Raw genomic sequence first — 16,995 nt, 5'->3', positions numbered from 1 at the left:
GCAGCAGCACAATATCTCTGAAGATCTATATCTGCGTGTTCAAAATAGTCTGGAGTTCCCTGTATAATCAAAGATGCATTAGCGAAGTCTGTTTAACTCACCGGGTCAAACTCTTCTACCTCTGAATCTTTCTCAGACTCCCCTTCTCTCTCCTCATCATCACTTCCTTGCTCAGCATATCTTAGGATCCATTCTTTCATGTTCAGATCCTTCTCACTACCAGCCTAAATCAAAAAGACAAAATCACTATACAACTGCTATATACAGAAATATTAATCAGTAATATTTACTAATGCTTGAGAACTGGACAGAAAGTTCACAGAGAAGGGAAAGAGACAGCGAAGCTATTCAGTACTGAATCAGGTGGTTACAGAAAGGAAAGGTCATCAGGTAGGCGGCTCCGACATGTGGAAGCAAAGCCCTGCCCCTACCAAGATGGCCGCCTACACTCAGAGACACATTGCAGAACAACTTCAAGAAATGGATGGGTGGTGCTGAATTCCCAGCGCTTCTTCTTTGTCCACAATCACACTATGCAGTTTAGGATTCATGCAGCAGGAATTTGTAGGAGAGCAAGCAAACTCCTTGCAGGTAGTGCCCTCACATGGATTGGAATCGGGGATCCTAGTGCTGCAAGGCAGGAGTGCTAACCAGTACGCCAGTGTTCTGTCCAACCACTAATAGCCAAAAGTTTTTCTTAAAATCAATACGGCTTTTCTGCCCACACAAGTTAATGGCAATGCAAAAGCTGCTTTCTGCAGCTTAGAATAAGGTCAAATATAAACACTAACCTTTACAGCAGAGGCTCCCTCTGACTTGCCAGAGTTGGGAATGTTTACTGGCTCTTGGGGAGGGAGATAAAACTTTGCTCTAACCTTCTGCTCTTCCTCTACAAACTGCTGACTGAAGCCCTCCGGCAGAGCACCTGTGGAAGGAAGGTAACGATTACTACTTTCCTTAAAATGGACTATGATGGTATGATGACTGAACAGTCTGTGCTGGTTACTTCATACTTACCATCTGGCAGGTTCAGGCAGAGCCAGTCTAGGGCAGAGTGCAAGTCTCCACCATACAGGACTGTGTTTGTCATTGCTTCCTCTATGTGTTCTGATTTAAAGTTAAACTCCTGCAAGGCCATATACAGATCCTGCAGAGAAGAAGAATACAACACTAATTATAGAACAATCACCAAGGCCAGAATAAAGATGCAATAAAAAGTTCACCATTTCTTCTGTGGACCAGACTCTAATTTTGAGCAGCACAGGCATCTCTTGGAGCTATTACTATTACAGTGCTGCAAGGCATAAGCACCAAGCCACTGTGCTGCTCCACGGTGACAACTTGTTAACAGTGAAATTCCCCTCACTTTGGGGAGATTTCCTCTCACTTCCTGTTGTGTCTCCGGGAAGTAAAGGGAAATCCACCCCCATGGGAAATTGGAAGCAAAAAATAAACTGAGAGGGGTTTTAACCCTTCCCTTCTCTATCCAAAACTAAAAAGAAAAGTTTCTGTCATACATCTCTTGATGAGACTATCAGGATAAATACTACATGAAATGAGCTACATGCATCGCTATTAAGCAACATTACTAGTAAAATATCACTGGAGCCAAATGACAAACCTGTAACTTCTTAGAAGTCAATCTTCCAGACACCATTCCTTTATCCGAATTCAGCATTTTGTGCTCGTTAATTAAATCAATTATCCTCTTCTCCAATTTACTATCAATTACAACCTGTCAATAAACAGAACGCAATCAAAATTAACATTGCTTATGTGATTGGTCCTGACCTCCTGTTTTAGGGGGGGCTCCTTTGCCATGCAGAGCTCTATGGGGCCACCCTCGTGTGTGCTAGTTATTATTATTATTATTATTATTATAATACAGCCTTTATAGCGCCAACAATTCGCACAGAGCTTTACAAAAGGGAGACAGTACAGTTAACAATACCATTTCAATACAGGAGGGTTAGGAGGGCCCTACTCATGGGAGCTTACAATCTAGTAGGAGGGGCAAGTGATACAAAAGAAAATAATTGAGTGAGATGATTTAATAGAAGGACAGTTATTATATTGGGGTGGCATAGGCTTCCCTGAGGAGATGAGTTTTCAAGGATCGCCTAAAGGTGGACAGAATAGGAGAGAAGTGGACAGGTTGAGGTAGTGAGTTCCAGAGATGGGAGACACTCTGGAGAAATCCTGGAGGCAAGCATGGGAGGAGGTGACAAAAGAACTGGAGAGCAGGAGGTCTTGGGAGGGGTGAAGAGGGTGGTTTGGGTGATATTTTGAGATGAGGTTGGTGATGTAGTTTGGGGCGGAGTTGGAGATGGCTTTGTATGTTATTGTTAGTATTTTCAATTTAATTCATAGGGCAAGTGGAAGCCAGTGGAGGGACTGGCAGAGAGGGGCGGCAGACGCTGATCGGTTGGCAAGGTGAATAAGTCTGGCAGCAGCAATCATGATAGACTGCAGGGGGATAGCCTGCTTAGTGGTAGGCCAACAAGGAGAGAGCTACAATAGTCGAGGCGAGATATTATGAGGGAGTGAATTAGAAGCTTTGCGGCATCATTGTTAAAAAGGGGCGAATTTTGGAAATGTTACGGAGGTTGAGTCGGCAAGATTTGGATAGTGATTGGATGTGTGGCCGAAAGGAGATCAAGGATTACTCCGAGCACCCTGGCTTGGCGGGAGAGGTTGATTGTAGTGCTGTTGATTGTGATGGAGAATTCAGGGGAGGGTACACGGAGAGGAGGAAATATTATAAGCTCAGACAGATTCGGTTTGAGGATGTGGTGTGACATCCATGTTGATAAGTCAGTGAATAGATTTGCGATGCGTGAGGAGATAGAAGGGGTGAGCTGAGGAGTGAAGAGATAGATTTGGGTGTCATCAGCGTAGAGATGGTATTAGAAGCCTAAAAGGTTATCAAGTGACCCGGAGAAGAGGTGTAGATGGAGAACAGAAGGGGCCCAAGGACAGAGCCTTGGAGGACACCCACGGAAAAGGAGGAGGTAGAATTTCCACAAACTCACAGGCAAAGCAAGGCAAGCATCTCCCCTCCTCCCTGCTCCCCTTTCTTCTCTCTTCCCTTCTCTAAGCTAGTAGATGGACAGTTGCTGGAAACTGCTCTACCCCTCGTGATCTTATTCAACAGAAAGTAGAGGAAAGTGGAGCTGAGAGAGTTGGAGCTGTTCAGAAACATAATGACTGTAAGTGCTTAGATAAAAATTTCAAAAAATACTTTGCTAGGTAATGTATATTTGTTTGATCTGAATTCATGATTAGTGTTTAATACTACTTTAACCAATGCAGTGCAGGGAGGGCTCATGTGCAAAGGTTTTTTTGTTTGTCTTGTGCCAGGAGTTGGGTTTTAAAGAACAAAAAGAAAACCCACCTCCTGCTGGTTACCACGGTTACCACCTTTCTGTGGTAACAAACAATGCTGGAACCAACCACCCCAATTCACACTGACTCCCTACTGAACACACTGGTACCTCTGGATATGGAGCACACAAACACACTTACATAGGGAGCATGAAGGGTGAAGGGCATATTCCCAGCAATGTGCAAATATCGACCATCAGCTATAGTGGATCTTTGTATTTGATCATTGCAGGGGGTGGCTGAAATGATGGAAAAGATGGGGGCAGTGGGCAGTTATACCAATAGAAGGTAAAGGCATCGAGAAGGGCCTGGAATACCTGGGGGAATGCCATTTTTTGTAACAGCTTTGCTTGATGCAGTTCACATAGATAGTGGGCAAAATATCTTCCTACAGGCATGCAGGTTTGCATATGGTAAGCATACATAGGCATACTGTATCTACTAATCAGTATACATTTCCACAAAACAGAGCTTGCAGTAAAATGTTAAAATGTACAAAAAAAATCTAAATAATAAAAAAGAATAATAATAATAATATGAAAAAGAGTGTCTAAACTCAAAAGCAAGGATTTAATATATTGCAGCTTACCAATCATTAAATGTGGTCACTGCATTCGTTTTATTTATTTTTGTAGGATTTTTATCCTTTATTTGCACCTGGTGATCCAGCCAGTAACACACTTCCTGTCTTAGGATGGCTCCACTCTATGAAGGAGCAATGGAGCCACCCTTGCAGCAGCATTGTCACCCTGTATAGAAGGTAGTTTTTGATGGATTAGCACATTTAAATTGACTTGACCAACAAATGAAATCCAAACCAGATAACGCTTTTTTTAATTCAACAGCTTTCCTTTTGGGATAAAGGGTTTACATGAATGAAGAAAGGGTAACCATTGTAAGCACCCCTGTCAGTTTTGAATGGGCTGGGAAGCCCCACTGCCAGGGTAATTTTTTTTTTTTCACCCAAATTTCAGGATTCAGCATTAACCACTTGCTGACCGGGGTGTTTATACCCACTTCCTGCCCAGGCCATTTTTCAGTATTCAGCGCTGCAGTACTTTGACTGACATTTATTTCGTCATGCAGCGCTATACTGAAATTAATTTTATACCATTTTTTGGGGACAGATAGAGCTTTCTTTTACCATAACTACCATAACTACCATACTCAAAATTGACCATAGCCGACGCTTTAAAAGCTTTTACCGCTCATCAGTTTAGTGTTATCAGGGATTGATGACCCTAGAATTATTGCTCTCACTCCGACGTTCGCGGCGATATGTAACATGGATGTAATCGGCGTTTTTGCACGTAGGCGGGCTTGACGCATGTTTGCGCGTGCATGTGGAGGCAGGGGACTTAAAAAAATTATTTAATTTTTTTATTATTGGTTTGATATGTGATTTTAAAATTTTTTATTTTTTTTTTTAACAAATTTTTGTAAACCTTTTTTTTTTCACTGAACTTTATTGCTATCACATAGGGAGCAAACAAGCTCCCTATGTGATAGCCAATTTGCAGTGACAGGTCCTCTTTATGGAGACATCAGGGGTCTTTAAGACCCCTAATGTCACCTAGGGACCCCCAGAGAAGCTGATGAAGCAGAGACCTGCTTCACCAGCTTCTCTCCGGTTTCTGCACTGGAGAGTGACACTGAATGCAGGAAGTGATTTAATACACATCACTGCTTGCATTCAGAAGAGGAGATCAAACGGAGCTCGTGTACTGAGCTCCGTTTGATCTCTGGCCGCAGAGCTGCTGTGCTGGTCCCGGGCTCACACTGGAAACAGCAGAGCCCGGGATCGCCAGTAGCGGCGGCAACGGAGGGGGCGCACACCCGACCGCATATTACAAGCGATCAGGCGTCTCTACAGACGCCGGAACGCTTGTATGTAAACGGCCATCGCTGGCTGTTCACATTCAAAGCCGGTTTCCCGCTCGTGCGCGCGGCCTAGCGGCGGGCACGAGCGGGACGGGATATGGACGTCTAAAGACGCCCACCCGCCATCAAGAAGCCACTTGTTAATAACACTGACCGAAAGCCTCATTTTGAAACAGAGTAAAACATATTCTATACAAACAATGCAACTGATCGGACCTTTAGCACGGATTTGTCGTGATTCACGGAACCCCCAGAATCATTAGATGCAAAACTGTATGTTTTGGGTCCTAAAATGAAAAAAATATTAAAAACAAAATATTAATCAAAGCTGAAATCAGGGTAAATGTTATAGCTGAACTCCAACCAAACAATACATACAGGAAGCTGTTTTACAACACAAAGAATTTGTATTTGTGCCCTTCTATTCCTGAAATTTACACAGCACCCTCCGACAGCACAGGCAGGTGGATGACACGGCTTAAAGCGAAGGAATACAGCTGATTCAATGGCCAGTGAAAAAGCAGCAGCAGATTTAGAAGGTCATTCTTCTGCTCTTTGCTGTGCAGAGCTGTGGGAGGGACCCAACAGGCCCCACCCACTACAGGCTACATGCAAGACTAGTCACCCTGCACAAGGGGAGGGAGAGCAGTGACTGGTCTTTATTACAGGAAGCTCCTGCAAAGTGAAAAAGTTTCACACTGGATTACTGCACAGATCTGAAAGAAATACACAAAACTCACCAAGATTCAAGTAAAACTACACATCACTCTTGAATTAAAGGAGAACTATGAGGTGAGTGCTTTTCACTCACCTCATAGTTCTAGCCGACCTGTGACAATGAGACTGTCACAGGTCGGCTCAGTAGGTCGGGAGGTGAGCGAACACATAGCGGCGTTCACTCACCTCTCGATCCTGTTACGGCTCTCTGCCGTGGCAGGGGAGGGGCTGGATTCCCCCCTCCCCGCTCCGATCTACCAGCGCTGACTGGTGGATCGGACGGGGGAGGGGGCAGGTACAGCAGGCTCTGCCTCTAGATAGGCAGAGCCAGCTGTCACTCACGCACCAGGGCGGATCCAGAGATAATTGTCGGGATCCGCTTCAGCTGCGGCGTCTCAGTATACCGCGAGCTGTAGCTCGCGGTATACTGAGCATAGGGTGACAAGAGGATGCTAGTTTGTGTCCTCCCGTTACCTTAAGGAGAACTATGGGGAAAAGCCTTAATCCCATAGTTCTCCTTTAACACCATATTTGGGTATAAGAACAACATGTCTTGAGAACAAAAGCATGTCTGCACATGCGCAGGATCTTGTGGTATGAATAGGCCTAGGGCTGCAACTACTGATTACTTTCATATTTTTTTCGATTAATCGGATAAAACAAAAAATCAAATAAATACCATCCCTAATTTAAAATAATATACACGAATGCGGTGTTAAAAACAAAGTTTACTTCAGAAAAAAACTGCATGCACAATTTTTTGCAATCGCACTGCACTGGAACCCACAGCATTGCAGTACCGTGCATTCCAGTGCGGGCGATCACACTGTGGGTGGGAGGCGCGTTTGGGGTGCTATTGAAATGAATGGCACTGCAACGCACCTCCCACAGCAGAATTTGTCGGGCCGAAACCGAAAGTGACTTTTTCCCACCTTTTATATATTTTATTTTTTTATAATTGTATTGTAAGCACATGGCGCTTAAATAGCTTCAGCCCGGGAATGATAGCTGCCAGTGGCAAGATTCTGCAGATGGTAGCTGAATATACAGCAGGTAGTGGGTGGGTGCAATAGCCAGCCTGCTATTGGCCATTTCAAATTGCAATAGCCAATAGCAGGCTGGCTATTGCACCCACCCACTGCTTGCGGTGCCCTCCTCCCAGCATGGAGGGGAGAGCTAGGGGATCCAACCAACTAATCGATAATGAGAATAGTTGTCAACTATTCTCATTATCGATTAATAGATTAGTTGGTTACATCCCTAAATGGGTGACTCTATAAGACACTGCCTTACTGGAATGTGTGATGTCAACATCCCAGAAGGCAGTGGAGGGTTCCCCAAGTCAGCATTTCCCAATCTTTTGTTAGTCGAAGCACCCTTTAAAAATATGCAAAATCTTGATGCACCCTAGTCTAAATGTTAAAAAAAATACAGTAATCTCCCCATTATCTGGCACTCAAGCAACCAGCAAAAAAAAAAAAGGGCAAAATATACCCTCGATTTTTTTTTTTTGGCCAGTGCCTTGATGCATATTAAAAATTGTCCCTTGCTTCGTGCGCACTAATATATTTCATTAGCAACTACATTTATTTTGTTGCTAATTAAATACTTTGTTTACATCTTGCTGCCGGCTATATTCCGCGGTTGGCAGCAGCAGAATGGGGGAGGAAAAGCCAGCCTGCTATTGGCTATTGCAAATTGCAATATGAGAGAACTTTCTCTCTCAGGGCCGCTCCTCTGCTCAGTGGGCAGGGCTTCAATAGCTAGCCTGCTATTGCTCCCGTCTGCTTACATTCATCACCTCTCGGCTGCGGAAGCTATTAACTCTCAAGCAACCAGAAACAACAGTTATCGATCACCTATCAATCTTTGTGGGTACTGGATAACTGGGAGTTTACTGGAAATGTTAAAATTGAAAAAAAAGCAAGTTAGGTACCTGGTAACTTCTTTTCCAGGAATCTTCCAGGGCAGCATCTGAGAGAGAGAATCCACCCATCCAAACAGGAAACACATCATCCACAATTAAAATAAAAGGGGCGGTACAGCCCCACCACCTCAGTATTACGAAAGAATCGTAGGTAGAAGGACCACCAGATAGTAATAATGCAAACAATGTTGAACACACCCCTCAACAGGCAAGGCGGGAATCCCTGCTGCCCTGGAAGATTCCTGTAAAAGAAGTTACCAGGTACCTAACTTGCTTTTTGCCAGGTCATCTTCCAGGGCAGCATCTGAGAGATTGGTATCAGCAGTAGAGGAGGACCACTCTGCAGTGCAATACCAGAGGTTGTCACTGGATCTAGCGGCTTTCCTCCAGATATGCTCTGGGGAAACCTGAGCTCTCCCAGGTCCAAAAAGACTAACGTCCTCTTGGAGCATGCCAGAAATCCTTTGGAGGATGAAAGTTCAATGGATAGCTGAAGTCACCAGGCATTGGTGTTATGCCGCTTTGCAGTCTTCTCTGCCTGTCCAAGATGGGCAGATCGTACGTTTTTTTAAGTACTTTACAACCATCGCAAGACTAAGGTCTTGCGATGGTTGTAAAGTGTATGGCCACCTTAAGGCCCTGAACAGGTCAAGATATTCTTGGATTTCCTCCAAGGGTTGACTGACTTCTAAGTAGCATCTGGCAACTTCTGTAGCCTGAATGAGGGAGCTTGTTACTACTCATGGCCGAGTTAGAATAAAATAAATGTAAGTGGCAAGTCTGGCTAAAGTCCTACACTGCCATCAGTACTACCAACTGGGTTAACTTGCCCCCAGTTTACCGATGTGGTGTAACAGACACCACCGATTACGTAAGAACACTATCTGATATGTTCAGTTTATCAATGTGGTGTATCCTGAAGGTTAATCCTAGGACAAGCCCAGGCATGCAACCCCCCAGGTCCACTGTTCCTGATTCACAGGGGAGCACACACTGGGAGGCCCCTGCAACTAGCACGCAGCCCTATAGAGAAAATAACAAACGGCTACGATGCTCCTGTTGGGCCGGAGGAAACAACCCTCACTGTGGACCCTTTGCTGCCTGTGACCTGTGTGGACCTGAAAGCTGCGGCCAGGCCTCCAGGACTTCTCCCGCTGCCCGCCTTGACCCAGGAGCCTCCACAAGGTGCCACTTTGCCCCTGCTGTGTGCTGCCTGCTACCTGGTGTACATGACACTGTGGCCAGGTTCTACCTGGACCTTCACCCTTCCCAGGATCCAGTGATCTCCCTTCACTCTGTGGATCATCCTCCCTGGATCTCCCTCAGCCAAGCCAAACCAACCAGCTGCCCAGGGCTGTCCGATGCCTACAGTGTGAGCTGCTTAATCTTTGTCTTCCGTCCCTTGCTGTGACTGTGATCACTAACCTGTGAACCACAGCCCTGTGACCCCAAGGATTTGACCTGTGCTGTGACTAAGATTGCTCCCATGTTAATCTGGACTCCATCCCTACTGCACCTTATCACTGTTTATCCCTTAATAAAAGAACCCCTCGGTCAAGGCTCCTAAAAAAAACACTCTCAATCTCTGTGTGTGTTCTGTTCAACCTACCCCTCCAATCACAAGGTTCCATACCAGATTTGTCTATAATGACAGGATTAAGTCCATATATGAAGCTGCACTTCTGACATAATATTAGGTGCTCGATGTGATAGCGTCGGGTGGCACCAAACCAGATCAAAGGATACTGAGTCACCAACACTCCAGACATAAAACTTTAACCTCACAAATTTACTGTGACGATCAGCATGACAGAAATACTATATATACACTGACATTTTGGGATCCCTTTCTCAAGGCAACATACCACATTACCTACCACATTATATCTGTCACAAGGCTTCCTGAACTTTACTTTGAATAAACTGGGCACAATGCTAATTCCTTGAGGCTATTTCTGGGCTGCACAGGGATAAAACTCAGCTCCATCCTTTTACCTTGCTTGTTCCGCAGCTCCTTGCCCCCTGAAGGCACACTTGCAGATTTACTAGATTGCCTCTTTGCGGAATCCTCTCCAGCAGCCCGGGGTTCAGCTGCCACCCTGGATCTGTTCGCTGCGGCCACCACTCCCTGGACGGCAGGACCATTGTTGTGACGACTTTTCTTATTTTTTCCACCCATTTTTCTGGATCCTCAGGAGGATACTGTGTCTGATGTCTATTGACACAAAAAGGACAACAAATATTACATGATAGTCGTAATTTACATCAACATGCTTTAAAGTCTGTGAGGTGGAGCAGAGGTGATAATTATCCGTTAGGAGGTAGAGAAACGTCCCATGTAGCTCATCTTCTAAACTGCGTAGTGGGGATATCAAATCACTGAAGGACTTGAAGATAATCTGACCAAACTACGTTAGCTCTGGAAAACTGAAAGATCATACAGGCTGCTCTAGGCTCATGGGGTGGCAAGTCATATGAACACACACCTAGGCAACGGTCATGTGATCTCAGCTGGAGAGGCCTTAAAGGAGAACTATGAGGTGAGTGCTTTTCACTCACCTCATAGTTCTAACCAACTGTCACAGGTCGGCTCAGTAGATCGGGATGTGAGCGAACACATACAGGCGTTCGCTCACCTCTCGATCCTGTCACGGCTCTCTGTCGTGACAGGGGAGGGGCTGGATTCCCCCCGCTCCGATCTGCCAGCGCTGACTGGCGGAACGGACGGGGAAGGGGGCGGGTACAGCTGGCTCTGCCTCTAGATAGGCAGAGCCAGCTGTCACTCACGCAGTTGGGCGGATCTCGACATCGATGTCGGGATCCGCTCCGGCATCTCAGTATACCGCGAGCTGTAGCTCGCGGTATACTGAGCTTAGGGTAACGGGAGGATGCTAGTTTGTGTCCTCCCATTACCCTAAGGAGAACTATGGGGAAAAGCCCTGACCCCATAGTTCTCCTTAATGCATTTAGCTGTAGCACACAATTAATCCCTGCTCCACCTCCTTACTGCAAACAGATTCTTCGTTAGGCTGCTGACAGCCCACAATGGTCAGGAGCGTTTGGCCATAACGGCCTAATCATAGCTATGATTAAAGCAATATTAAAGTCAAAAGATTTTTAAGCCATTTCAATTTCTAATAAATCACTTACAATGGATGCTGCTCCTTGATATTTAAAGCTACATTCACAGCTATGGTTTAGGTGCGTTTAGGGATTCCTGCATCAGCAACTTGGGATTTCCTGCAGCAGGAATTCCAAATCTGTCGTTTACAAGCGGCAGCTGTCACCCGCTCTAGTTAATAATCAGGTGAAAGCGGCAGAATGCTGGCACACTGTATGTAATCGTATGTGATTAGGTTTGGAATCAATCACTATCCCTGGACGCATCAATCGATAGCGATAGGCAATACAATATGTATGTATAAAGTACTGTCACATACTGATACTTTCTGGGTAGTCACGTGAAATAAAATCATTGACTGTGGGAGGAAAATAACTCCAGTGTAATCCCCCACACAGCACAAAGTCGCTTAAAAGCTCTCCAATTAGTCCACAGTCAAACACCGTGAGGCTGTACAGTTACATCCAAAGTAGAAGAAAACATTGGTCGGGAACAAGGTATAATTTCCTAGAACCTCCAATGTGGTTCCCCAAAAAGCTGAACATTGATCTATCACCGTCAGATCTATCTGCTTAGATGCAGAGGTCAGTGCCCAGCAGAAAGATCCAACACTGCACTGGAGGAACTATGACAATAGAATTTATTGTTCCTGGCCGAGGATTCTTGCTCAGTATATCATTACCATACAAGATGCATAATATATGGAATATATATTACCGTATTATACAGTATTTATATGGCACCAACAGTTTGTGCAGCGCTTTACAATATATGGGAGACAGTACAGTTGCAATACAATTCAAGACATGATGGTTAGGAGGGTCCTGCTCCTGAGAGCTTACAATCTTAAAGGGAGGGGCAAGTGATGTAAAAGTTGGCAGCTGTGTGGGAAAGAGTTGTTTGAGAAAGTAAAAGTTCAGTTGATAGGTAGGAGGTGTGATAGGCTTCTCTGAAGAGATGAGTTTTCGGGGATCACGTAGAAGCAGACAGAGTGGGAGATAGATGGACAGGTTGGGGTAGGGAGTTCCAGAGAATAGAAGAAACTCTGGAGAAGTCCTGGAGGTGAGAATGGGAGGAGTTATTGAGGGGGAGAGAGCAGGAGGTCTTGGGAGGATCAGAGAGGACGGTTTAGGTGATACTTTGAGGCGAGATTGGAGATGTAGCTGGATAGCTTTTTAAGTGGTTATTAATATTTTGAATTTTATTCTTTGGGTGATCAGAATCCAGTGGAAGGATTGGTGTCAGCACAGAGAGAAGAACATACGTCACCAGCACTCCAGGGATCCATCAATAGTCCAAATATTTATTGAAGTGAACAAGTGTCAGTGAAACATTTCAAGGCCACCTAGAACCTCTTCAGCACATGCCTGACCAAAGGGCCCTGTGGTGCCTTGAAACGTTGCACTGACGCTGTTCACTTCAGTAAACACTTGGACTATTCATGATGGATTCCTAGCATGCTGGTGACATATGTTCTTCTCTATGTGCTGACACCGGCTACAGCACCATCATACTTAGACCCTGGACCAGGAACGTGTGTGATACATCTCACCAACCGCAATTGGACTATTGATGATGGATCCCTGGTGTGCTGGTGACATATGTTCTTCTCTCTGTGCTGACACCGGCTACAGCACCATCATACGTAGACCCTAGACCAGTGGTTCAGGACCCACATTTCTCTTTGGTCATTAGGTTGCGACCCAAGTCGCACTGTAATTGAATCCACGGCATTGCATTACCGGAAGTTTGGGTGCAGACGATCGGACTGTGGGCAGGAGGTGCGTTTGGGGTGTCATTCAAATTAATGGCAACGCAACACACCTACCACACCAGAATGCGCAGTAAGTGAAATTGCGTGGTACAGTGCATTAATTGCATGGGACTGTGCGATTAACACACTGTACTAGTGTGAACGGACCCTCGAAAACACTACAGGCACACACAACCACAGACACAATCTCACACGCTCAGACAATCTCGCACACACCTCCACACCCAAAAAAAATAATAATAATTTATATATATATATCATTTTTATTTTAGATCCACCCAGTCTCCCTATTTTATGAGAACAGGAGTTGATCCTCAGCTTGGTATCCAGTGTGGGCTGCTGTGCTGTGATGGAGCTCCAGCCATAATGTGCATTGTTTCTACAGCTGCCTTGCACACCCTGTGGAGGTGTCGGGAGCCAGAATTTGGCGTCAGTCCAGGCACCTTTACAGGACACATGTGGGAGCTGTAAGCAATGCACGTATGGATGGATCTCCCTAATGGCCATACTTCCAGCCCACCCCACTTCAAGCTGACACGCAGGGCCAGGCAACATATTTGAAATGGCTGCTCAGCACAAGAACTGACGGTGCTGCACTAGGGGGAGGCTGAGGAGTCTCTCACATAGAAAAGTGGAAGGCATGTGGCGACCCACTGAACATGGAGTAGCGACCCACTTTTTTGGTCACAACCCACTAGTTGAGAACCAAGGCCCTAGAGCAGTAACCTGTGTGACCCACCTCACCAACCGCAATTGGACTATTGATGATGGATTCCTGGAGTGCTGGGGACATATGTTCTTCTCTATGTGCTTACACCGCCTACAGTACCATCATACTTAGACTCTAGAGCAGGAACCTGTGTGACCCACCTCACCAACTGCAATTGGACCATTGATGATGGATCCCTGGTGTGCTGGGGACATATGTTCTTCTCTCTGTGATGAGGATTCTAGTACAATGGAGGTTCTCTGACACCATCTTGTTCCTGGCTGAGGATTCTACTACTGTAAATGTGACCGTCAGTATTTATCAGAGTAACTGAATACGTTTTTATGTGACTTTGTGCTATGTGGGGGATTACACAGGAGGTATTTTCCTCCCACTTATTATTTCCTAAGTGGCTCTCCAGGAAGTATCAGTATTTGACAGCATTGTATGCATATCGCAATGACTATTAAACTGCAACTGAAGCCTGTTTTGCTGTCTGTGTGCCCTTTAGTGAGATTCACCCTCTCTATTTGTCCTGGTGAATGTTATCAGTAAAAGTGCAAGAAGAAAATCCCAAATTGTGGGTTGTCACCAGAACAGGAACAGATGGGAAATCAACCAATGGGGACACTAGAGCTAATGACCCTGCTGAACACCAGGGATTTCCCTGTCATTGGATGGATTTCCTCTTACTTCATTTTGTGGTTATTGGACAGGAAGTGAAGGAACATTTTCCCCATGGGACAGAGATGACAAAAAAAAAAAGAGCTGACAGGGACAACAACCCTCACTTATTCTATCCAAACTCCCAAAAACGTTTTGGCTTCAGTCCTACTTTCATAAAGACTGGGTGACCATTTATTTCTTCTGTCAATGCTGGTTATTAGTGAGACTGATTGTTAGAAATGAAACCCTGACAAAAATGGTAAATCTTCCCCGGTCTTTACAAAACCAGAGATAGGGTCCCTTCACACTGCAACGTGGTGGTGTGGCCATTGAAACAATACAAACTGCCTTGTCTGTGGGTTGGGAGCATGCTGGAAACAAGTGGCCAGTGCAGCCCCAAAGCTTCTGGTGTGACCGAGTCCTATAGCTCACCATACACTTTATAATCTGACCATACAATCCATGTACAACCGACTTTACATATAGTTACATAGTATTTGAAGTTGAATAAAGACATAAGTCCAACCTATTGCGTGTATGCATTTATGAGCAGGTGTGTGCGTGTATATGAGTCCCTGTGTGATTTTTTTCTCTTAGCAGTACCTGTACCCCTGTATATTATGGTCTCCAAGGAACTCGTCCAGGAGTTTCTTGAATGATTCAACACTCTTAGCTGAAATCACTCCTGCGATCCTGCGACAGCGAGTTCCAGACCTTAACCGCTCTAACTGTGAAGAACCCCTTGCTGAATGTTGAAATTTTTTTCCCACCAATTTTTGGTTGTGCCCTCTGGTCTTTGTTATGCAGCTAACCATAAACAGTTTGTTACTGAGGTTGCTGTCACCCTTGAATAGTTTGTACATGAAAATCATGTCCCCCCTTAATCTCCTAACCTCCAACAAGAACATATTTAATTTTAAATAACCTTGTTTCATAGTTCAGATCCTCGAACCCCTTAATGAGTTTGGTTGCCCTCCGCTGGATTTAGATTTACCGAACCTATGTAATATATGGGCTTACCTAATCCATCCAATCAATTTGTATCCAATTAGGCAGGCCCTTGCACTACATAGTTTTGGCAAATCCAAAGTGTATAAAGAATGCACGGTCAGATTGTAAAGTGCATGATGACCCTTAGGCTGACCATACACTACACAATCTCCTTTAGATCTACAATCCACAATGTAATGCAAAGCCTGACTGCATACAAATTGAATGGACTGTTTAGGTTTGTCCGCATATTAGTTTGGTAAACCTAAAGGATATTGTGCAGAGATTGTACAATCAGACTGGCTGGTGTATGGCCAGCTTTAGGCTTTAAAAGAGAACCATTTCCCATGCATCTGCTGACATCTGCAGCAGAATTGAGTCCGGGAGTAAAAGAGAGGTACCCAGGAGGATTCAATTATATAACTAAAGCATATATATCTAAGACAGATGTACATATATATATATATATATATATACTGTTCATATCTATTCATCAAAATATAACAAACCATATATTGAACTGTAATAGAGGAGCTGATTTGGTAACTCATGGCAGTAAAATTCCAAGTGACATCTACCGTACAAACTAATAACTAATGATGAATTATAATAATCGGCCAATCTGTAATCTCGTGGTCCACCCCAAGCTATCATGAAATGCACACAGACATATACAGATGTAAATATTAATAAATTGTAGGTGATCTGTCACCATGATAGGCCCAGTGTGACGCCCTGAGAGGGGCCCCGGGGACCCCCGAAGTGTCACTCACCATACACACACCGTTCCCATCACACACACTGCTCTACGACACGGTTCTCCCCAACTCCGTGTGACGTCACTGCATCTCTGCACACCGGACACCAGAGCATGGGGCGCACAGTAACTTCCGGGTTCCGTTCTGGCGGCCATTTTTCCTGAGATAAACCCTCTGCTGACAAAGCTGTGGGTATTCGGGAAGATGGCGCAAGGGCCCATCTCGTAGACACGTTCTTTGTTCTGATACTATATAAACCCTTTGCCTCTTCTGAGAAGTTCTGTGCAGGCCATTACAGCTGGTTGAAGCGCACACCGGGCACGTCATCAGCGTGCGGTGTCTGTTCACGCGTGATCAGTGGTTGGCGTTCTGCTGCTGATATCGGGTACTTCGCTGGTATAGCGGGAGTTCTGTGTCCGTTTCGCGCTCATGGCGGACGCTTTCGGTGACGACCTGTTCAGTGTGTTTGATGAGGAGAGTCCGGCGGCCAGTAAGACTGCGCAGCCCGTCCCGGCCACCTCCACTGCGGGGGCCAGAGGGTAAGAATGGGGAAACTGGGGTCGTGCCAGAGGGTGAGGATGGGGAAACTGGGGGTGCTGCCAGAGGGTGAGGATGGGGAAACTGGGGGTGCTGCCAGAGGGTGAGGATGCGTCAACTGTGGTACTTCCAGAGGGTGAGGATGCGGCAACTGGGGTACTGCCAGAGGGTGAGAGTGGTACAGCTGGGTGTCAGGCCAAAGGGTAAGGATGGGGGAACTGGGGTCCAGCCAGAGGGTGAGTGTGTGGCAGCTGGGTCTCAGGCCAGAGGGTAAGGATGGGGAAACTGGGGTCCAGCCAGAGGGTGAGAGTGGGGCAGCCGGGTGTCAGGCCAGAGGGTAAGGATGTCAGGGAGGAGGGTGAGGACATTTCCATGTTTTATCAGTTTAAACACCCAGCAAGTATAGTATAATTCCTGCTGATCTTGTACTTCCTGTTTCCTGAGCTGACAAAGATTTTTTTGTGGACTCAGTGGTGCTATATCACTCAACCGCTCCCACTCTCGGATCTCCACAACATCAATGTTAATCAT

At 45.5% G+C, this 16,995-nt stretch overlaps 2 protein-coding genes across 2 annotated transcripts in view; one reads left to right on the top strand and one right to left on the bottom strand.

Moving 5' to 3' along the window:
- The window catches only part of DHX29 (DExH-box helicase 29), a 51,002-nt gene extending 34,990 nt beyond the window's left edge, over positions 1 to 16,012 (bottom strand). Inside the window, exons 1-7 of the mRNA XM_018568190.1 lie at positions 15,943 to 16,012; positions 9,905 to 10,124; positions 5,482 to 5,552; positions 1,622 to 1,735; positions 1,018 to 1,147; positions 792 to 925; positions 102 to 224 (exon numbers count right to left, since the gene is read on the bottom strand). Of these exons, the coding sequence (XP_018423692.1) occupies positions 102 to 224; positions 792 to 925; positions 1,018 to 1,147; positions 1,622 to 1,735; positions 5,482 to 5,552; positions 9,905 to 10,088 (756 nt within the window). The 5' untranslated portion in view covers positions 10,089 to 10,124; positions 15,943 to 16,012. The remainder of the gene's footprint in view (positions 1 to 101; positions 225 to 791; positions 926 to 1,017; positions 1,148 to 1,621; positions 1,736 to 5,481; positions 5,553 to 9,904; positions 10,125 to 15,942) is intronic.
- Positions 16,013 to 16,356: 344 nt separating this feature from the next.
- The window catches only part of SKIV2L2 (Ski2 like RNA helicase 2), an 88,055-nt gene continuing 87,416 nt past the window's right edge, over positions 16,357 to 16,995 (top strand). The window contains exon 1 of the mRNA XM_018568191.1: positions 16,357 to 16,466. Coding sequence (XP_018423693.1) covers positions 16,357 to 16,466 — 110 coding nt within the window. The remainder of the gene's footprint in view (positions 16,467 to 16,995) is intronic.

Source organism: Nanorana parkeri, unplaced genomic scaffold (genome assembly GCF_000935625.1).
Source record: "Nanorana parkeri isolate BGI_ZX_2015 unplaced genomic scaffold, ASM93562v1 scaffold1152, whole genome shotgun sequence".
In the NCBI taxonomy this organism is placed as follows: Eukaryota; Metazoa; Chordata; class Amphibia; order Anura; family Dicroglossidae; genus Nanorana; species Nanorana parkeri.
This window is presented reverse-complemented; position numbering and strand designations above follow the sequence as displayed.